The following is a 19,726-nucleotide window of genomic DNA, read 5'->3' as shown; positions in this document are numbered from 1 at the left end:
AAATCTGTGACGCTTTCAATGAAATCCAAGGGTCTCAGCTTAAAAACAGTTAAAATAAAATAAAAGACAAGGCGTTTTTAAGAAGCAGTCTGAGACACCTGCCTGAGGTTGCCGGAGACTGTTCCTGTTTTCTCCCTTCGTCCTTCTTGGAATGCACCAAACGTAAAAGCATTCTTTTTCAAGCTTCACTTTCACTTTCGAGAGTGCAGTCTATTTGCCACACGCTTCCCTGATGAAATGTCTGGATTTGGACTAAAGAAAAAAGGAATTGTCTGCAGTCATCAAAGTGAGTAAAGGTGTACATTTCACATTCTTAGTGCGCAGGGTCTCTCTTGCTGAGTAGAGTTAGTAGAATGTGTGTGGTTTTAGCCTTCTTTGCTCTTTCTTTGATCTGGTGCTTGAAATCTAGTCAGAGTTATTCAGGAAGGGAAGTGGAAGAAAAGAGAGATGATATGACTGTGGCAGAAGGGTATAACTCAGCATACAAGTAACAGCATCAATATCTAGTTAATATGATACAATATTTATGCAGTATTTAATTTTTTTCCTCTGCAGCATTTTGTACCTGGAAAAACACACTAGGGAAGCTACGGAAATCATTTTGCTACAGCCTTTTTAAAAAAAAAAAAAAAAATCACATTTGCCTTAAAGAAACAAAACTCCAAGAGGTGAAAAGAGCGTATTCCCTCTTCTTAGTTTTATTGGCTGGAGGGGAGACAGGAGCTAGCATTGTATGACAATGTCCTGGACAGGAGAGAGCATTCAGGTGTTCCCAGGAGTCAGTAAATGCTTTCCTTCACCTAGAAGGATAGTGGAAGAAATGGAGAAGTGGAGAGATGTTCAATGTTCAGGTGTATGGGAGGATCAGAAATCGGCCCAGGCAACTGTGGGGCACTCGGGTGAAAATGGAGTCGGGCTGCAGCAGTGTAAAAGCTTCAGCAAGTTGATTGCCAGATTTACAGATGATCACGTGCTAGTATGTGTCTGCATATGGGGTGCCTGTGTATTAACCTAATAAAAAGATTGCAAAGTTTACAAACCAAACTATGAATAGTAGTTAATTAACTCCAGGTAGTCTGGCTCCAGACCCCATGTCCTCACCATTAGGCAATATTGTCTCTCATTTGGACAAAAAAAAAAAAAAAAAAAATGTAAATTTCATGTGTTCTCACAAAATATTTCCAAAATTCCATGGCCCAGTGAGTCTTTTTTAAATTTCTTTTCCATTTTCTTTATTTGTTAGATCTCATTCAACAGCAACTTTTTCTTCACTCTCATTTCATCTTTTAACTGCATTTTTGCTTGTTTTACTGAAGCATGTCCTAGAATAACCTTTTCATACAGATCGTATGGCTATAAACTTACTGAATTTTTGTATATCTCAAAATACTTGTATCATTTTCTTTAGTGATTGGGGTGGATGTGAAATTGTATTGTATTGTATTTCATTTACTGATTTAGAGACAAACTCTCACTCTGTTGCCAGGCTAAAGCATAGTGGCACGATCGTGGTTCACTGCAGCCTCGACCTCCCTGGATCGAGCAATTCTCACACCTCAGTGTCTCGAGTAACTGAGGCCACAGGTGTGAACCACTTTGCCCAGCTAATTAAAAAAAAAATTTGGTAGAGATGGGGTTTCCCTGTGTTGCCCAGGCTGATCTCAAACTCCAGGGCTCAAGGGATCCTCCAGCCTCAGCTTCCTAAAGTGATGGGATTATAGGCATAAGCCACTGTGGCTGGCCAAAGGTAATTTTCTTGTTTTTAAGATATAGGGTCTTTCTCTGTTGCCCAGGCTGGAGTGCAGTGGTGTGATCCTGATTCATTGCAGCCTCAACCTCCTGGGCTCAAGTGATCCTCCTACCTCAGCCTTCCAAATAGCTGGAACTACAGGCTTGTGCCACCACACTTGGCTAATTAAAAAAATTTTTTTGTAGATATGGGGACTCACCATGTTGCCCAGGCTGGTCTTGAACTCCTGGCCTCAAGTATCCTTCCACCTACACCTTCCAAAGTGCTGGGATTATGGGGATGAGCCGTGATGCCTTGCCTGGATATGAAATTTTAAATTCAAAATAATTTCCTCTAAATGTTTGGAAAGCTTATCTCTATTGTTTTCTAGTGGTTCATATTACCGATAAAAAGAGTTTTTTTAATCAAGATTTCTTTTCTTTGGAAATGAAGATTTTAGGATTTTTGTGTGCATGGTTGCAATTCTGAAATTTTGTAAGTTTCTCTCCATGTTTGTTTCTCTTTCACGCCTCCTGCCTAGCATTTGGCAAGTTTTGCCCACTGATGAAATGTCTTCAGATGGGGAAAGTCCTTCAGTGGTTCAGGGATATGCTTTGTAATGGATTAGTCCTTCTCAGCAATTCTGACCTCTAGCTGGAGCCCTAGCTGAGGGGTACATCTCACCTAAGCAAGGAGAATGTATCGTAGGGACTTTACCTGTGAGTTGGTAAGTGGAGGTAGTAAGACCTTATGGTACTGGAAGAGAGGTCTGGGAGGCTTTCAGAGAGGTGGCGGGTGGGGAGCTGGTCCCTGGCACTTGGGAGGATCATTGCCAGCCCTGCATTCTTCATGCGCCTGGGCAAGTCAGCAATGTGCATCCTTGCTGGCCTGGCTGTGGCAGTCCTCGTGGCCTGTGGATATAAAGGATGTGCACAGCGGCCGGGCATGCTGGGTGACTCACGCCTGTAATCTCAGCACTTTGGGAGGCTGAGATGGGCAGATCACAAGGTCAGGGCTGGAGACCAGCCTGGCCAACATGGCGAAACCCCGTCTCTACTAAAAACACAAAAATTAGCCAGGTGTGGTGGCAGGCGCCTGTAGTCCCAGCTACTCAGGAGGTTGAGGCAGGAAAATTACTTAGAACCCGGGAGGTGGAGGTTGTAGTGAGCGGAGATTGCGCCACTGTACTCCAGCCTGGGTGACAGAGTGAGACTCTGTCTCAAAAAATAAAAAACCCTAAACACTGTGCACAGCTTTACAATGATTAGTGCCGGTGTTGTAAAGGCCATGAGATGGGAATATTGCTTTATGGAAGCCAGGGTTTTTTTCTGTTTCTGAGAACTAAATTAGAATATTAGTAAAATCACTGTTTTCAGAACAGTTCTAAATACTCACATTAGTTTTGTTTTCCCAGGATTAATCACCTGAGATGATTTTATTATCTGAAATTTATCTGGAACAATCGGTGTCATGACTTTGAGATCTTACGGAATATCTGTTTAGACGTCATTCCCATCACTTCATCTCTGTACTTTGTGGGTGTATTTGATTTTTTTAAATATCTAAAATTAGGTTGTTGGTCATGCCAGAGAGTATCACCTTGGGACACATCCCACCAAAATCAGGTGTGACCGTGTGTGGAGATAGGAGCAGCTTTCCTGAGCTGATTGAAGCCCAGGGAACACTGTCGTATGACTGCATTCTCACCTTGTGATACAGAAATACCTGAGGCTGGTCATTCACAAAGAAAAGAGGTGTAATTGGCTGATTCTTCTGCAGGCTGTACAGGCGGCATGGCAGCATCTGTTTCTGGGGAGGCCTCAGGGAGCTCTTACCCGCAACAGAAGGCAAAGCTGGCACTGGCACCTTCACACGGCCACGGCAGGAGGAAGAGAGAAGGGGAAGCTGCCACACGCTTTTATTTCTTTATTTTTATTTTTAAAAATTACTTAATTATTTATTTTGAAATGGAGTTTCATTCTTGTCATCCAGGCTGGAGCGCAGTGGTATGATCTCGGCTCACTGCAACCTCTGCCTCCCTAGTTCAAGCAATTCTCCTGCCTCAACCTTCTGAGTAGCTGGGATTACAGGTGCCTGTCACCATGCCAGGCTAATTTTGTATTTTAGTAGAGACGGGTTACACCATGTTAGCCAGGTTGGTCTCGAACTCCTGACCTCAGGTGATCCTCCTGCCTTGGCTTCCCAAAGTGCTGGGGTTACAGGCGTAAGCCACCGTGCCCAGCCACCACACACTTTTAAAAAACCAATTATAAGAATTCACTCACTCACTGTCAGGAGAACAGCACCCAGGGGACGGTGCTAAATCTTTCATGAGAACTCTGCCCCGTGATTCAGTCCCCTCCCACCAGCCCCTGCCTCCAACATTGGGAATTAAATTCAACATGAGATTTGGGTGGAGACGCAGAGTCAAAGCATGTCAGCTATGTATGCAACATAGATTTATCTATTCAGAGCCAGCGCTGCTCCAAGTGTTCTAGTCCTAGACAACACAGTGTGGGATAAGAACTATGTCCTCTACTCCTACAGCTTCGCACTCTAGGGAGGAGCAATAATCAATCATCAATAATACACAACATTTCCATCAACCGTAGCACAGAAAAAGCAATCTAGAAGAAGAGCAAGATGGGAGGGTTTGTGCTTTGAACATCAAGACTCGTTATAAAGCTAAAGTAAGCAGAACAGTGTGGTATTGGCCTGAGAACTGACAAATATTTCAGTGGAAGAGAGTAGACAGCCCAGAAACAGACCCTCACTTAAAACATTCACTCAGTTTCTAAGGAAAGCACAGAACAATCCAGTGGGGGAAAGAAAGTATCCTTAAAAAATGGTCTGACTGACTGGTTACACACACACAAAACACCATGACTCCTACTTCATGCATACATACACAGTAATTCATTTCGGAGAGATCACAGACCTAAGCATAAAAACTAAAACCATAAAGCTCTTTTCAGAGGAGAGTATCTGAGTAATGGGAGTCGAAAAGTTTCTTAGACAAGAAACAGAAACAATAAAAATTTAAGAGAAAATAATGAACTAGACTTCATCATAATTAAGAAGACATCATTAAGGAAATAAATAGGTAACCCACACACTGGGAACAAATATTTACAAAACACGAATCTGACAAAGGACTGATACTCAGATATGGAAAAAACTCCTACAACACTGTAATAAAAAGGAAGCAATCTAATAAATGAGTAAAATATTTGAATATATAAGTGAAGATATATAAACGAACAATAAACACATGAAAATTGTTGAATATCGTTAGTCAGCAGGGAAATGTAAATTAAAACCACAATTAGCTATCACTACAAACTCACCAGAATGATTAAAAATAAATAAAAATAGGTACCAAATGTCATCAGGGAAGTTGGGGTGCAATACTTTCCCAAATGATCTGGCGGTTTCTCATAAAACCAAATGGCCCAGCCATTCCAGTCCTGGTTATTTACCCCAAAGACATAGGACACATTCACGTGTCACTTAACAATGGGGATACGTTCTGAGAAACGCATTGTTAGGGGACTTTGTCCTTGTTAGGGAACATCATAGGGAGCGCTTACACAAAACCAGGTAGTACAGCCTGCGGTGCCTAGGCTGCAAACCCACACAGCCAGCATGCGACTGCACTCAACACAGTTGGAACACAACGGGAAGTACTTGTGTAGCTAAACATAGAAAAGGTAAGTGAAAATGTGGTATAAAAGATTACAAATGGGCCGGGAACAGTGGCTCACGCCTTAATCCCAGCACTTTGGGAGGCCGAGGCAGATGGATCACAAGGTCAGGAGTTCGAGACCAGCCTGCCAACACGGTGAAATCCCATCTCTACTAAAAAAAAAAAAAATTAGCTGGACCTGGTGGTGCATGCCGCTAATCTCAGCTACTCAGGAGACTGAGGCAGGAGAATTGGTTGAACCCGGGAGGTGGAGGTTGCGGTGAGCCAAGATCACGCCATTGCACTCCAGCCTGGGTGACAGAGCAAAACTCCATCTAAAAAAAAAAAATAGATTACAAATGGCACTTGCATAGGGCACTTACCATGCATGGAGCTTGCAGGACTGGACGTTGCTCTGGGTGAGTGAGTAACTGAGAGGTTAGTGACTGTGAAGGCCAGGACATTACTGTGCACCATGGCGGACTTCATAAGCACTGCACACTTAGGTTATACTAAACCTATTTAAAAATGTTGCTTCCTTCAATAATTAACTTACTATAACTGTTTTACTTTATACATGTTTTAATTTTTAAAACCTTTTTGACTCTTATAATAATGCTTGGTTTAAAACAAACACATTGTACACCTATACAAAAATATTTTCTTTCTTTATATTCTTATTTTATAAGTTTTTTTCTATTTTTAATTTTTTTCTTTTCATTTTTTAAAACTTTTTGTTGAAAATGAAGACAAAAACAGACACATTAGCCTAGGTCTGCTCAGAGTCAGGATCATCAGCGTCTCTGCCCTCCGTCACCTCGCGTCCCACGGGAAGGCCTTCAGGGGCCACAACATGCACAGACCTGTCATGTCTTGTGACAACAGTGCCTTCTTCTGGAACCTCCCAAAGGACCTACCTGAGGCTGTTTTACAGTTAACATAAAAAAAAAATAGGTAGAAGGAGTACACTCTAAAATAATTATAAAAAGTGCGGTATAGTAAACACATAAATCAGTAACATTCATTTATTATCATCCACTATTATGTACTGTACATAATTGTGTGTGCTATATTTTATATAACTAGTAGTGCAGTCGGTTGGTTTATAGCAGCACCACTACAAACATGTGAGGAATGCATTGTACTATAATAGGACAGCTACATCAGTAGGTGCTAAGAATTTTTCAGTTCCATTATCATCTGCAGTGAATATTTATTTAAATGATTGTAAAACTGTGATTGAGGCTGGGCGCATTGGCTCATGCCTGTAATCCCAGCATTTTAGGAGGCCAAGGTTGGAGGGTCAATTGATGTCAAAAGTTTGAGACCAGCCTGGGTAACAGAGCGAGACCCTATCTCTGCATAAAATTTTAAAAATGATAAAGAATTGGCTGGGTGTGGTGGTACATGCCTGTAGTCCCAGCTACTTGGGAGGCTGAGGTGGGAGGAGCCCTTGAGCCCAGGAGTTGGAGGCTGCCATGAGCAGTGATAGCACCACTGTACTCTAGCCTGGGCAACAGAGTGAGACCCTGTCTCTAAAAATAAATAAATACAAACAATTTTTAAAATTGTAAATGATATTTACTGACTTTAGATTCTCTGGATTCACATAGGCCAAGAACCTCATACTTAATCCTAGCTTCAGGACAAAATGCTAACACTTCACATCTTGACAATGTCAAGCAATGTTAAAACTGATAGGTTTAGGAAATGTAAGAAAGGAAGAAGTGTGGAAAAAATGTATTTATTTATTTTACATAAAATAAAAATTAACTGGTTGGGTGCCATGGCTCACACCTGTAATCCAAGACTTTGGGAGGCTGAAGCAGGTGGATCATGAGGTCGAGAGATCAAGACCATACTGGCCAATATGCTGAAACCCCATCTCTACGGAAAATAAAAAATTAGCCTGTCACGCCTGTAATCCCAGCACTTTGGGAGGCCGAGGTGGGTGGATCATGAGGTCAAGAGATCGAGACCATCCTGGTCAACGTGGTGAAACCCTGTCTCTACTAAAAATACAAAAAATTAGCTGGGCATGGTGGCGCATGCCTGTAGTCCCAGCTACTCAGGAGGCTGAGGCAGGAGAATTACCTGAACCTAGGAGGTGGAGGTTGCGGTGAGCTGAGATCGTGCCATTGCACTCCAGCTTGGGTAACAAGAGCGAAACTCCGTCTCAAAAAAAAACAAAAAAAATTAGCCTGAAGTGGTGGCACGCGCCTATAGTCCCAGCTACTCAGGAGGCTGAGGCAGGAGCATCATTTGAACCCAGGAGGTGGAGGTTGCAGTGAGCTGATATCATGCTGCTGCACTCCAGCCTGGAGACAGAGGAAGACTCCATCTCGGAAAAAAAAAAAATTAACTAGAGAAAAGTTATAAAGAGAATGAGGGAAAAATATAATTAAATTCCTTATATTTATATTGAAATCAATAAATGAAGAAATAGAGGGGTGAGAGTATTAAGTTATGGAGGTGACCATGAGAATTACAGGCAGAACCTACCAAAGGAGAGACATTGCCCTACAACTGGGATCGAGGTGAAGGATGGGAAGGAAGTTTGGATGTTTTACTTTTTCACCTTTCTGCACTGTTTGAAATTTTTCCAGTTGATGTATTACTTGTATAATATGTACTTGTACAGCCTAAGAGTATGAGTAATAATATTACACATAGTCATATTTTGGTGATATATTTTACAAGGAATATACCTTTGAAAGCCATGTGCTATTAATGCTGCTCATACTTCTTAATGTTTCTTTTATACAGCAGAATCATGAGACAGACTTTGCCTTACATCTACTTTTGGGGGGGACTTTTGCCCTTTGGGATGCTGTGTGCATCCTCTACCAACAAGTGCGCTGTTAGCCATGAAGTTGCTGACTGCAGCCATCTGAAGTTGACTCAGGTACCCGATGACCTCCCCACAAACATAACAGTGTTGAATCTTACCCATAATCAACTCAGAAGATTACCGGCTGACAATTTTACAAGGTATAGCCAACTAACTATCTTGGACGTAGGATTTAACACCATCTCAAAACTGGAGCCAGAATTGTGCCAAAAACTTCCCATGTTAAAAGTTTGGAACCTCCAGCACAATGAGCTGTCTCAACTTTCCGATAAAACTTTTGTCTTCTGCACGAATTTGACTGAACTCCATCTCATGTCCAACTCGATCCAGAAAATTAAAAATGACCCCTTTAAAAACCAGAAGGTAAGATGAAAATGTTTATTGTTACTAAAGTTTTTAAGTCACTTATCCATCCTTAGACTTACTATCTAAACATCAAGAAAGATGAAGAAATCTGATCTAATCCAAGTTAACACAAATACTGCCATTATAATAGAAAACGCTTCCAAAAGAGAAAATATACTCTTAAATCAGTTTCATCCTTAATTTTAAATGTTTGCCTCTCTTGCTTTCTCCCATGAGAAATAGAACTTAGATGCAAGAGGTAGAAGTCATGACAGAGAAGAATCAGAATATCCCATAAGAACATGGAAAATAAACTATCAATGCTGCTGATTTAGCATGTGAAGTCATGAAAAAGTGTTGAGTCCAAATTCTCACTTAAATAAAATTAACAAATTGATACAATGATAAAGTGAATTGTTCAACTAAAAATGACCTACTCCTGGTTTAAGAAATCGCCTCGATGGCTATTTCAACGACTTTTTCAATGGTGGCGTCACTTTTCCAATGAGTACAGCTTTTCTTCTTTTCAGCACTTTGCTTGAATTTTAGTTTGTTTTTTCATTTTCTTTTTAGTTGACATGTAATAATTGCATATATTTATGGGATACAGAATAATCTTTCAATATGCATATACAATCTGCAATGATTTAATCGGGGTAATTATCATCTCTATCATCTCAAATGTTTCTCATTTATGTTGTGAACATTCAGAATGCTCTCTTCTAGCTTTTAAAAAATATACAATAAATTGTAGTTAACCATATTCACCCTACAATGCTTTAGAGCACCAGAAAAAATGCATGCTATTGTTTCTAAATCTGAGGTAATTATTAAGTGCTTTTCTTTAGCCAAAGTGATTTTCAAGTTACTTCATTTTATGACCTTATAAAAAATTGAGCATTGTTCTTCCCCAGATGCCAAGAATAATGTACAAATGTAAACATGCTGTGAAACAGAAAGTGATTTGCTCCCTAGCTATTTTAAATCTTTTCTCGGGTCTTCTCAGAGTCTAATGTGGATGAAATACCTTTGAATACAAAGGCCTCAAAATCTGGCTAGAGAAATCATTGCAAAATGTTATTTTTTAAAGACTTAAATGAAAAAACTGCTTCTCATTAATAGAGATTACATTAGGTTTTGCCTTAACTGGTATCAGCTTTTCCTTACCTTTTGCCTGAATTTGAAGCGAACATATTCAAAAGAAGCAAAGGGTGATAAAACATCTCACAATACTGGCGAAGCAAACAAAAATTACTATTCTGTACTAGTCACGAGCCAAAGTGTATGCAATTATGAATCTTTCTCAATGTAAACATCTATTTAAAATTTCATAGATGGCAAAATTCTACTCATGTTTTTTAAGAAAACATTCTGATGCTTATTTTCAAGATTAATGAATGACACTGTATGTTTGATAAGTCATGTGAAAATTCCTGGCATCATAAGTAAATGGTTATGGTAAATAAGTTCATAAATTAGCAATGTTCCTTATACCATAAATAAGTTTAAATCCTTTTTATTTTGGTAAGAAAAATAAAATTATTCTTGAAGTAAGAAATAAAATCCTTCCTAAGATGCTTGCAGGGGTAACCATCACAAAGATTATAACATAGCAAAGATTATTAATCAGGACACAGATGATTTATTATGCTTACTGTTAGTATTCTACAGAAAAATCGAGAGGTGAGATCTTGCTGTTGAAATATTTTAAAGATGTGCTTACATTTAAAAGAACTGTTTTTGACAGCAAGAGTCTTTAACATATGCATATTATTTTTCCCATCAGAATTTAATCACGTTAGACCTGTCTCATAATGGCTTATCATCTACAAAATTAGGAACTCAGGTTCAGCTGGAAAATCTCCAAGAGCTTCTATTATCAAACAATAAAATTCAAGCGCTAAAAAGCGAAGAACTTGATTTCCTCGTCAATTCATCTTTAAAAAAATTAGAGTTGTCATCAAATCAAATTAAAGAGGTAAGACGTAAGGTAAAGTTATTTCACGTTCTACCTTTAAGGTGGGTGGTCCCTATCTGTGTCACATACACAGGAATCTGAAGGTCTCCAGAGAGAGGGGTGGTAGGCTTTGCCTGTCTTCCAGCAATCCTTCACACCTACTTCTTGGGGATACTGGTGCCATTCTCATGAGAGCTTGGGCAGCCCCAGGAGAGGTTAGGAGACTCTGCTGTCCTGCGGCACTGGGTGGAACCCGGTGCCATGACCTTGGGAACATCCCTAACCTCTCTGAGTCTGTCCCCTCGCTTGTAAAGGGGAAATAGTGCTCTCTACCACACAAACTCTCTGAACGAATTGTCCATAAAAGAGTACGATGGTCAAGACCCCAGCTGCGCAGTTGGGCTAGCTGGCTTGGTCTCCGGGCTTTGTCTTTTAACAACCGTGTAATCAGGCAAGTTATTCAAGTTCTCTCTCTGCAGCCTCCCAGCTTTCAAATGGGTGTGATAATGACGCTGTTTCATAGGACCGTGTGGTAAAGAATTCAGGGCAGGGGCAGTGCTCAGTAAACGATAAGCAGCACTATGTTGTCAGCTTAATTAACTGACTGGCCTGTCTCTTCTCGGAATCGTGATCTTCAATCTAATCATTTTCTGTGGCGGGGGAGCAACAACTGACCGGGCCAGTGGCACAGGAATTTACCAAGACAGTTGTAGGTGGAAAAAGGCTCATTTGTTAGAGAAAGAAGGAAAAGACAGTGCAAGAAGACAACGGGCATATCAGCAAGAGAAACTGACTGCAAAGAAACAATGCTTGTTGGGGACTTTACAGATCGTGTTTATGCTGAGTGCTGCAGGGGGCTTTGTGCAGTCCTGACGGCGCCAAGGTGGCAGTGGGCGAACCTGCTGGGGGCTGGTGACAGCTGAGCACAGGAAGACTGTGAGTTATTTTCACAAAAGGGCTATGTGCCTTGGATCATGAAGAAAGGCAGACTTATAACTCATCTGCTCTTTTGCTTTCCCTGGGTCCTGCCGGACTGACTCCTTTCCCTAAATAGGATACCACATGTTCACATACAGGTTTGTCTGTATTTCACACACATTCGTTCCAGGCCATAAGACTACTGGAAATCCTTAATTACAGCTCTATTCTTTCTCAGACATAAAAATAAATGGCATTCAAATTTATCCTGAGATATTAAAATGTTTGTGTGTGTAAGCTATTCATTTTACCTTTTTTTTGAGATGGAGTTTCACTCTTGTCGTCCAGGCTGGAGTGCAGTGGCATGATCTCGGCTCACTGTAACCTCTGCCTCAGCCTCCCAAGTAGCTGGGATTCAGGTGCCCACCACCGTGCCCAGCTAATGTTTTGCATTTTTAGCAGAGACAGGGTTTCATTGCTGGGCAGGCTGGTCTCAAACTCCTGATCTCAGATGATCTGACCACTTTGGCCTCCCAAAGTGCTGGGACTACAGGCATGAGCCACCATGCCCGGCCTAAACAGCATTTTTCTATGATTAAGATACTTATTGTAGTAATCTTATTAAATACATAAATAAATGAGAGATAATAATAATAAAAGGTGATAAAAAAAATCACTCAAATCTCCACAGTCAGAAACAACCACTGTTGTATTTATCCCTGACTTTTCCCCAAATAATTATAAGGAAAAACAACAGCTTAAATTCTTACTGTACTTAAATTTATACTTTTTAAAAAATCCTTGAGGTACTTAACTGTGTGTGAAACGCTGTGATAAATGTTTAAAAATATTTTATATACATAGTATTTTTAATCAGTTTATTCTTAATTGTCATTTTCACAAAAGTAAACTGAGACGAAGAAAGTTTGCGTGACATATCTCAGGCCCCACAGGATCCACCTGGGACAGAGCTGGGTTTCTGTGACTTGGACCAGAGGCCCTGCTCCTGACAACTATGCTCTGTCACCCTCTGAAGATCATGATGTCACCTGCTCTTCAGATTTAATATCATATCATGAACATCTCCCGTACAATTAATCATTCCAAAGCTTAATTTTAATGGCTGTAAAATAATGTTATCATGTAGACTTATCATACTTAATTTCATCATTTTCTGCTTTGCATTTTAACTCAATTATTTATGATAAAACACCCTTTCTTCTATACTTCTTTTTTTCCATTAGTCTTACCGTCCCCCAGGTAACACATTAGAAATCAGAGCCCCACCCTCAACCCCAGAGGCAGTGGCTCATGCCTGTAATCTCAGCCCTTTGGGAGGCTGAGGTGGGGGTGGATCACAAGGTCAGAAGTTCTAGACCAGCCTGGCCAACATGGTGAAACCCTGTCTCTACTAAAAATACACAAAAATTAGCTGGACGTGGTGGTGCACGGCTCTAATCCCAGTTACTAAGGAGGTTGAGGCAGGACAATCGCTTGAACCCGGGAGGTGGGGAGTGCAGGGAGCTGAGATCGCATCACTGCACTCCAGCGCTGGGGACAGAGCGAAACTTAATCTCAAAAAAAAAAAAAAGAAAAAGAAAATCAGAGCCCTTGACTCCCCTTGGTGGACTTGACTGCCTGGGACAGGCCCCAATTCTCCCTGGATTCCTCCTCTTCCTCCTGCTGTTCTCTTATCCCCTCTGTGAGTGCCAGAACATCCAAGCCTCTGGTAAGGGGGTGGGACGGAGCAGAAGGCAGCTGGAAAAACATGACAGTAAAATAAAGTCAGGAGAAAATCTGGGTGGAAAGACGAGAGGGAGAGCTGGAGCTCAGCATTCCAGAAGGGAAGGTGCTATCACTGCTTTGTCATAAAAGCCATCCACTCCTTCCTTCCATGAGGTTCACTGAGAACAGCGGGCCGCCAAGACACAGCCAGGAGCTGCCCAGGAGTGACTTCACAGGCAGTTTATTCATTGCAATTGTTCTCATGGTGATAAAGAAAAAGTGCCAGGAGATTGATCCTGGACTGGGAAGTCAGAGACGGCTCCCTGAAGAGGTCACATCTAAGCTGAGGCTGTGAGTGCTGAGGTTAGCCAGTGGCCTGGGGAGATCAGAGGCTGGAGTGAGAGGTGGTGCTGCAGGCACCGGGTAAGGGAGGATCCCTGCATTAGAAGAAGGGGGAGAAATGACCTGCCCACAGGATGTGGCGAAGGGGGAGTGGAGATGGATGGAGTAAAGAGCTGCGTCTAAGCTTTTCAAAAGCCTTACTGAGTCTGTGCTCTTTTGATTGTTAACCTCTTTTTTCCCTACCTTTAGTTTTCTCCGGGGTGTTTTCACGCAATTGGAAGATTATTCGGCCTCTTTCTCAACAATGTCCAGCTGGGTCCCAGCCTCACACAGAAGCTATGTTTGGAATTAGCAAACACAAGCATTCGGAGTCTGTCTCTGAGTAACAGCCAGCTGTCCACCACCAGCAACACAACGTTGTTGGGACTAAAGTGGACAAATCTCACCATGCTCGATCTGTCCCACAACAGCTTAAATGTAGTTGGTAACGATTCCTTTGTGTGGCTTCCACATCTGGAGTATTTCTTCCTGGAGTATAATAACATACAGCATTTGTTCTCTCGCTCTTTGCACGGGCTTTTCAATGTGCGGTACCTGAATTTGAAACGGTCTTTTACTAAACAAAGTACTTCCCTTGATTCGCTCCCCAAGATTGATGATTTTTCTTTTCAGTGGCTAAAATGTTTGGAACATCTTAACATGGACGATAATGATATTCCAGGCATAAAAAGCAATATGTTCACAGGATTGATAAACCTGAAATACTTAAGTCTATCCAACTCCTTTACAAGTTTGCGAACTTTGACAAACGAAACCTTTGTATCACTTGCTCATTCTCCCTTGCACCTACTCAACCTAACCAAGAATAAAATCTCAAAAATAGAGAGTGGTGCTTTCTCTTGGTTGGGCCACCTACGAGTACTTGACCTGGGCCTTAATGAAGTTGGGCAAGAACTCACAGGCCAGGAATGGAGAGGTCTAGAAAATATTTTTGAAATCTATCTTTCCTACAATAAGTACCTGCAACTGACTAGGAACTCCTTTGCCCTGGTCCCAAGCCTTCAGCGACTGATGCTCCGAAGGGTAGCCCTTAAAAATGTGGATAGTTCTCCTTCACCATTCCAGCCTCTTCGGAACCTGACCGTTCTGGATCTAAGCAACAATAACATAGCCAACATCAACGAGGACACGTTGGACGGTCTTGAGAAACTAGAAATTCTGGATTTGCAGCATAACAACTTAGCACGGCTCTGGAAACATGCAAACCCTGGTGGTCCTGTTTATTTTCTAAAGGGTCTGTCCCATCTCCACATCCTTAACTTGGAGTCTAATGGCTTTGACGAGATCCCAGTTGAGGTCTTCAAGGATTTATCTGAACTAAAGATCATCGATTTAGGATTGAATAATTTAAACACACTTCCAGCTTCTGTCTTCGATAATCAGGTGTCTCTAAAGTCACTGAACCTTCAGAAGAATCTCATAACATCAGTGGAGAAGAAGGTTTTCGGGCCAGCTTTCAGGAAGCTGAGTGATTTGGACATGCGCTTTAATCCCTTTGATTGCACGTGTGAGAGCATCGCCTGGTTTGTTAATTGGATTAATGAGACCCATACCAACATCCCTGAGCTGTCAAGCCACTACCTCTGCAATACACCGCCTCACTATCACGGGTTCCCAGTGAGACTTTTTGATACATCATCCTGCAAAGACAGTGCCCCTTTTGAACTCTTTTTCATGATCAGTACCAGTATCCTATTGATTTTTATCTTTATTGTACTTCTCATCCACTTTGAGGGCTGGAGGATATCTTTTTACTGGAATGTTTCAGTACATCGAGTTCTTGGTTTCAAAGAAATAGACAGACAGACAGAACAGTTTGAATATGCGGCATATATAATTCATGCCCAAAAAGACAAGGATTGGGTCTGGGAACACTTCTCCCCAATGGAAGAAGAAGACCAATCTCTCAAATTTTGTTTGGAAGAAAGGGATTTTGAGGCAGGTGTTTTTGAACTGGAAGCAATTGTTAACAGCATCAAAAGAAGCAGAAAAATTATTTTTGTTATAACACACCATCTATTAAAAGACCCATTATGCAAAAGGTAGGTAAAAATTGTGAAATTTTAAGTGTGTACTTGCTTATCAATTAAACCTTTTTTTTTTTTTTGAGATAGAGTCTTGCTCTGTTGCCGAGGCTGGAGTGCAGTGGTGTGATCTCAGCTCACTGCAGCCTCTACCTCCCAGGTTCAAGTGATTCTCCTGCTTCAGCCTCCCAAGTAGCTGGGATTACAGGTGCACACCGCCACGCCCCACTAATTTATGTATTTTTAGTAGAGTCGGGGTTTCACCATATTGGCAAGGCTTCCTGGCCTCAAGTGATCCACCCACCTCAGCCTCCCAGAGTGCTGGGATTACAGGCATGAGCCACCATGCCTGGCCTCAATTAAAGTTTTAAATTAGCAATATAACTCACAACTCAAAGAATTTTAAAAATAAAATTAAGAAAAAAAACTTCCTGAGTGTCAGTAACAGTTTAAACTCTACAGAGTATTTTAAATAGTAGTGCTTCCGGCTGGTAAAAACCGTATATTGATTCTTCAATACATTTCTTCACTTAGATTCAAGGTTCATCATGCAGTTCAACAAGCTATTGAACAAAATCTGGATTCCATTATACTGATTTTCCTTGAGGAGATTCCAGATTACAAACTGAACCATGCACTCTGTTTGCGAAGAGGAATGTTTAAATCTCGCTGCATCTTGAACTGGCCAGTTCAGAAAGAACGGATTGGTGCCTTTCGTCAGAAATTACAAGTAGCACTTGGAGCCAAAAACTCGGTACATTAAATTTATTTAAATATTCAATTAGCAAAGGAGAAACTTTCTCAATTTAAAAAGTTCCATGGTAAATTTAAGTTTTGCATAAAGGTGTTATCATTTGTTTATTCGTATTTGTAAGTGATTATATTCTATCACAATTATATCTCTTTTAGGAAAATGTTTCTCCTTATTTCAGGCCTATTTTTGATAATTGACTTAATTTTACCCAAAACAAACGTGGAAACACATAAGAATATTGTTTACTAATAAATATACAATTGGCCACTGAGCCTATGGCAACTTAAAGGAGTCTTAAATATTTAAAACATTTTAAATGTTTTAAAACATTCCTCATTTAAAAAAAAGTTGGAATTATATGAGGGTTTGTGATGATCTTTTTGTTTCTTTTGGATGCGCTTAGAATGAAAGATAATTGTTACAAAGGGTATAATGCTATTTCCTTTGTAAAAGCGTAAAATATATACCCATATTTTTAACGTTTAATTACAGTATTTTTTTAATGGAAAAACTTTGTATTTTAGTAAATACTTGTCCCAGCGTTGATTTTGTGAAATGTTAATTTTTTAACATGCATATCCAAGGGCAAAAACCATTTGCAATTCATTTTTATTAGTTAATGAGATGATTATTTGAATGAATATGTACTTGTATTTTCCTGAGATATGAGTTTCTGCTATGGGAGGGTAGAAACAATTCTCTTACTAAAAGTATTGTAGACAGGCTTGCTTTCTGAAGGCTAATCAGTAATTGGCTTTGTGGAAACAGAACTTTCCTCCCATGGTCGCAGACTCAGGAGATGGCGTTGGCAAAATCACTTGGTCCCACTGAGATTCTTTGACCCTTGATCTTGAAAATTCTGATAATAAATAGCATCTTAGATATTCCCATATAATTAGTGATGATGATCATTGTATAATGTATTCCCAGGAATGTATTATTTTACCATAAAATATATGCTATGTATAAGGTAGTCCTTATCTAGAAAGGCTGTTTTTATTTTTGCTTTTTGTGTTTGTTTGTTTGTTTGTATTTTAGGGACAGAGTCTCCCTCTGTCACCCAGGCTGGAGTGCAGTGGTGAGATCTCGGCTCACCACAACCTCTGCCTCCTGGCTTCAAGCCATTCTCCTGCCTCAGCCTCCCAAGTAGCTGGAATTACAGGTGCATGCCACTATGCCTGGCTAACTTTTGTATTTTTAGTAGAGATGGGGTTTTGGCCAGGCTGATCTTGAACTCCTGACCTCAGATGATCCACCTGCCTTGCCCTCCTAAAGTACTAGGATTACGGGCGTGAGCCACCGCACCCAGCCTTTTTATTTTTGTTTTGCAATACAACAAAAAAGGTTTTTAGTTTTGCAATAAAAGAGAGTCTGATTATTGGAAATAGACATCAATAGCTTTTGGAAATATTTATACTTCCAATATTTAAAGAGAAAGCTGAAGTTATAAGGCTGAGTTAATTTCTATACCTGAAACGTTCATTTTTCTGCTGAATTCAGGGAGCATTTGAGACATGACTTTTGGAACTTTGATGTAAATAGTTAAGTATTCCCAAGGCTGCGTTCCATCACCCTGGAATGAGAAATATCCACGGTACTGCTGGTTCAGAAGAGTCTACAGTCTGCCCACACTGTGAATGTGTGGAGGACTAATTGTCACTTTCATATTATTTGCCACCCTTACAGCTGAGACATTGTTTTTTCAGCATTTTAGTTAAGACTTGCTTTTTAACTGTACAGTAATCCTGTTTTATTTTGGCATTATAAAATAAAAATCACAGCTTATTCTTTTCTTATATGCTTTGTGTGTTATCAATAGTCTCAAGTATTCATAAGATATTTTAAATAAATCATTGTTGTGCATTAGTCAATATATTATTAAGTTGCTTAATATGTAATTTATCAGTGCTGTTTAATATATAATATCTATATTTAATATATCAATATGTTACTGGCGGAGGGTGTCCAGGTTCTTGGTGCTTTGAGCAACGAATTGGACAAATGAACAAAGAATGAGGCAACAAAAGGAGAGATTTATTGGAATCGAAAGCACACCCCACAGGGTGGGAGCGGCCAAGCGAGCGGCTCAAAAGCCAGGTTACAGAATGCTCTTGAGTTTAAATACTCTGCAGAGGTTTCCATTGGCTACTTGGTGCATGCCCTATGTAAATGAAGAGGCTAAAGGGAAATTACAAAGTTATTTACTTTTTGATTTAGTTGTAGGAAGCGTTTAAGTTCCCTGCTGCCGAGACCCTATTCTCCTGCCTCAAATATATCAATGACATATTCAATATTTCTTTTTTTTTTTTTTTTTTGAGATGGAGTCTTGTTCTGTCACCAGGCTGGAGTGCAGTGGCGCAATCTCGGCTCACTGCAACCTCTGCCTCCTGGGTTCAAGTGATTCTTCCGCCTCAGCCTCCCGAGTAGCTGGGACCACAGGCGCGTGCCACCACGCCCGGCTAATTTTTTTTTTTTTTTTTGTATTTTTAGTAGAGACGGGGTTTCACCATGTTGGCCAGAATGGTCTCGATCTCTTGACCTTGTGATCCGCCTGCCTTGGCTTCCCAAAGTGTTGGAATTACAGGCGTGAGCCACTGCACCCAGCCGACATACTCAATATTTCATTAAGTTGCTTAATATTTGAGAGGTTAAGATGTACAGATAATGACCTCTAAGTGAATACAAATAAAACTAGTAAAAGGTGTAAACTCTGACTCCTATCTGACCTAGGCGGGAAGTAACATCCTGAACTTCAGCAGGCTGTCCTGTCTAATTGTTCTCAGGAGGAACGCTTGTCCCTGGGGCTGGAGAGAGGGGGATTGAGGAAAGGATGTTTGTCGGGCCTCTTGTGTAATTCACACAAGTGACTTGACTTGTTTGAATCCTCGCAGGGCGCCATCCTGTTATCTGTTCACTCCAACTTCTTCCTGTTTTTCACACTGCAGAACAAAACCCAACTGAATCAACATTGAGTTTCAAATCAACCTTGGTATTCAGGCTGTACCTAAAAATGAACACTTTTAGATTGTAATAAGAAGTAGATGCTATCAATTTGTTAGTGAGGAGGGGAGGAGTTTTCAGTGCCACTCAGTTAACAATGTCTAATTATTCAAATATACACCTTAGATTGTAAAAGTGACTCAATGGTGAGTTATGGTGACCACTGAAAAATGTAAAGGTGCTTCAAATCAAGAACTTAGAAGGAATTTCTTGCGATCTGTTGAGACACAAAGCAGATTAGCAGTTGTCGGGACCTAGGAACAGGAATGAGGAGTGGCTGCAAATAGGTGGAAGAGATCTTTTTTGGGTGATGCAAATGCTCTAGAATTGGATTAT

At 40.6% G+C, this 19,726-nt stretch overlaps 1 protein-coding gene across 3 annotated transcripts; it reads left to right on the top strand.

Annotated features, from left to right (window-relative positions):
- Positions 1–50: 50 nt before the first annotated feature.
- On the top strand, positions 51–18,188 carry TLR3 (toll like receptor 3). 3 transcript variants are annotated; one of them, XM_064369610.1, is made up of 6 exons: positions 51–286; positions 8,184–8,628; positions 10,397–10,588; positions 13,802–15,654; positions 16,171–16,390; positions 17,891–18,188. In XM_064369610.1, the coding sequence occupies exons 2-6, from the start codon at positions 8,188–8,190 to the stop codon at positions 17,906–17,908; spliced, it is 2,724 nt and encodes a 907-aa protein (XP_064225680.1). In that variant the 5' UTR covers positions 51–286; positions 8,184–8,187; the 3' UTR covers positions 17,909–18,188. The 3 variants fall into 3 exon arrangements, with proteins under 3 accessions (XP_064225680.1, XP_012308241.2, XP_012308242.2); XM_012452818.3 differs by having other exon boundaries at positions 52–286; positions 8,181–8,628; XM_012452819.3 differs by having other exon boundaries at positions 52–286; positions 8,181–8,628; positions 16,171–18,188.
- Positions 18,189–19,726: the final 1,538 nt, after the last annotated feature.

The sequence above is a fragment of the Aotus nancymaae genome, unplaced genomic scaffold (assembly GCF_030222135.1).
Source record: "Aotus nancymaae isolate 86718 unplaced genomic scaffold, 86718_ANA_hifiasm-v0.15.2.pri h1tg000006l, whole genome shotgun sequence".
Taxonomy (NCBI): domain Eukaryota; kingdom Metazoa; phylum Chordata; class Mammalia; order Primates; family Aotidae; genus Aotus; species Aotus nancymaae.
The sequence above is the reverse complement of the archived record's forward strand: the minus strand, read 5'-3'. Positions and strand labels throughout refer to the sequence as shown.

What these genes read in the sequence shown, in the direction of transcription:
- TLR3 (XM_064369610.1), top strand. Translation starts at nt 8,188, where the DNA reads ATGAGACAGACTTTGCCTTACATCTACTTTTGGGGGGGACTTTTGCCC. An exon ending in ACCCCTTTAAAAACCAGAAG is followed by an intron (nt 8,629 to 10,396) that starts GTAAGATGAAAA and finishes TTTTCCCATCAG; the next exon opens with AATTTAATCACGTTAGACCT. An exon ending in AAAGACCCATTATGCAAAAG is followed by an intron (nt 15,655 to 16,170) that starts GTAGGTAAAAAT and finishes TTCTTCACTTAG; the next exon opens with ATTCAAGGTTCATCATGCAG.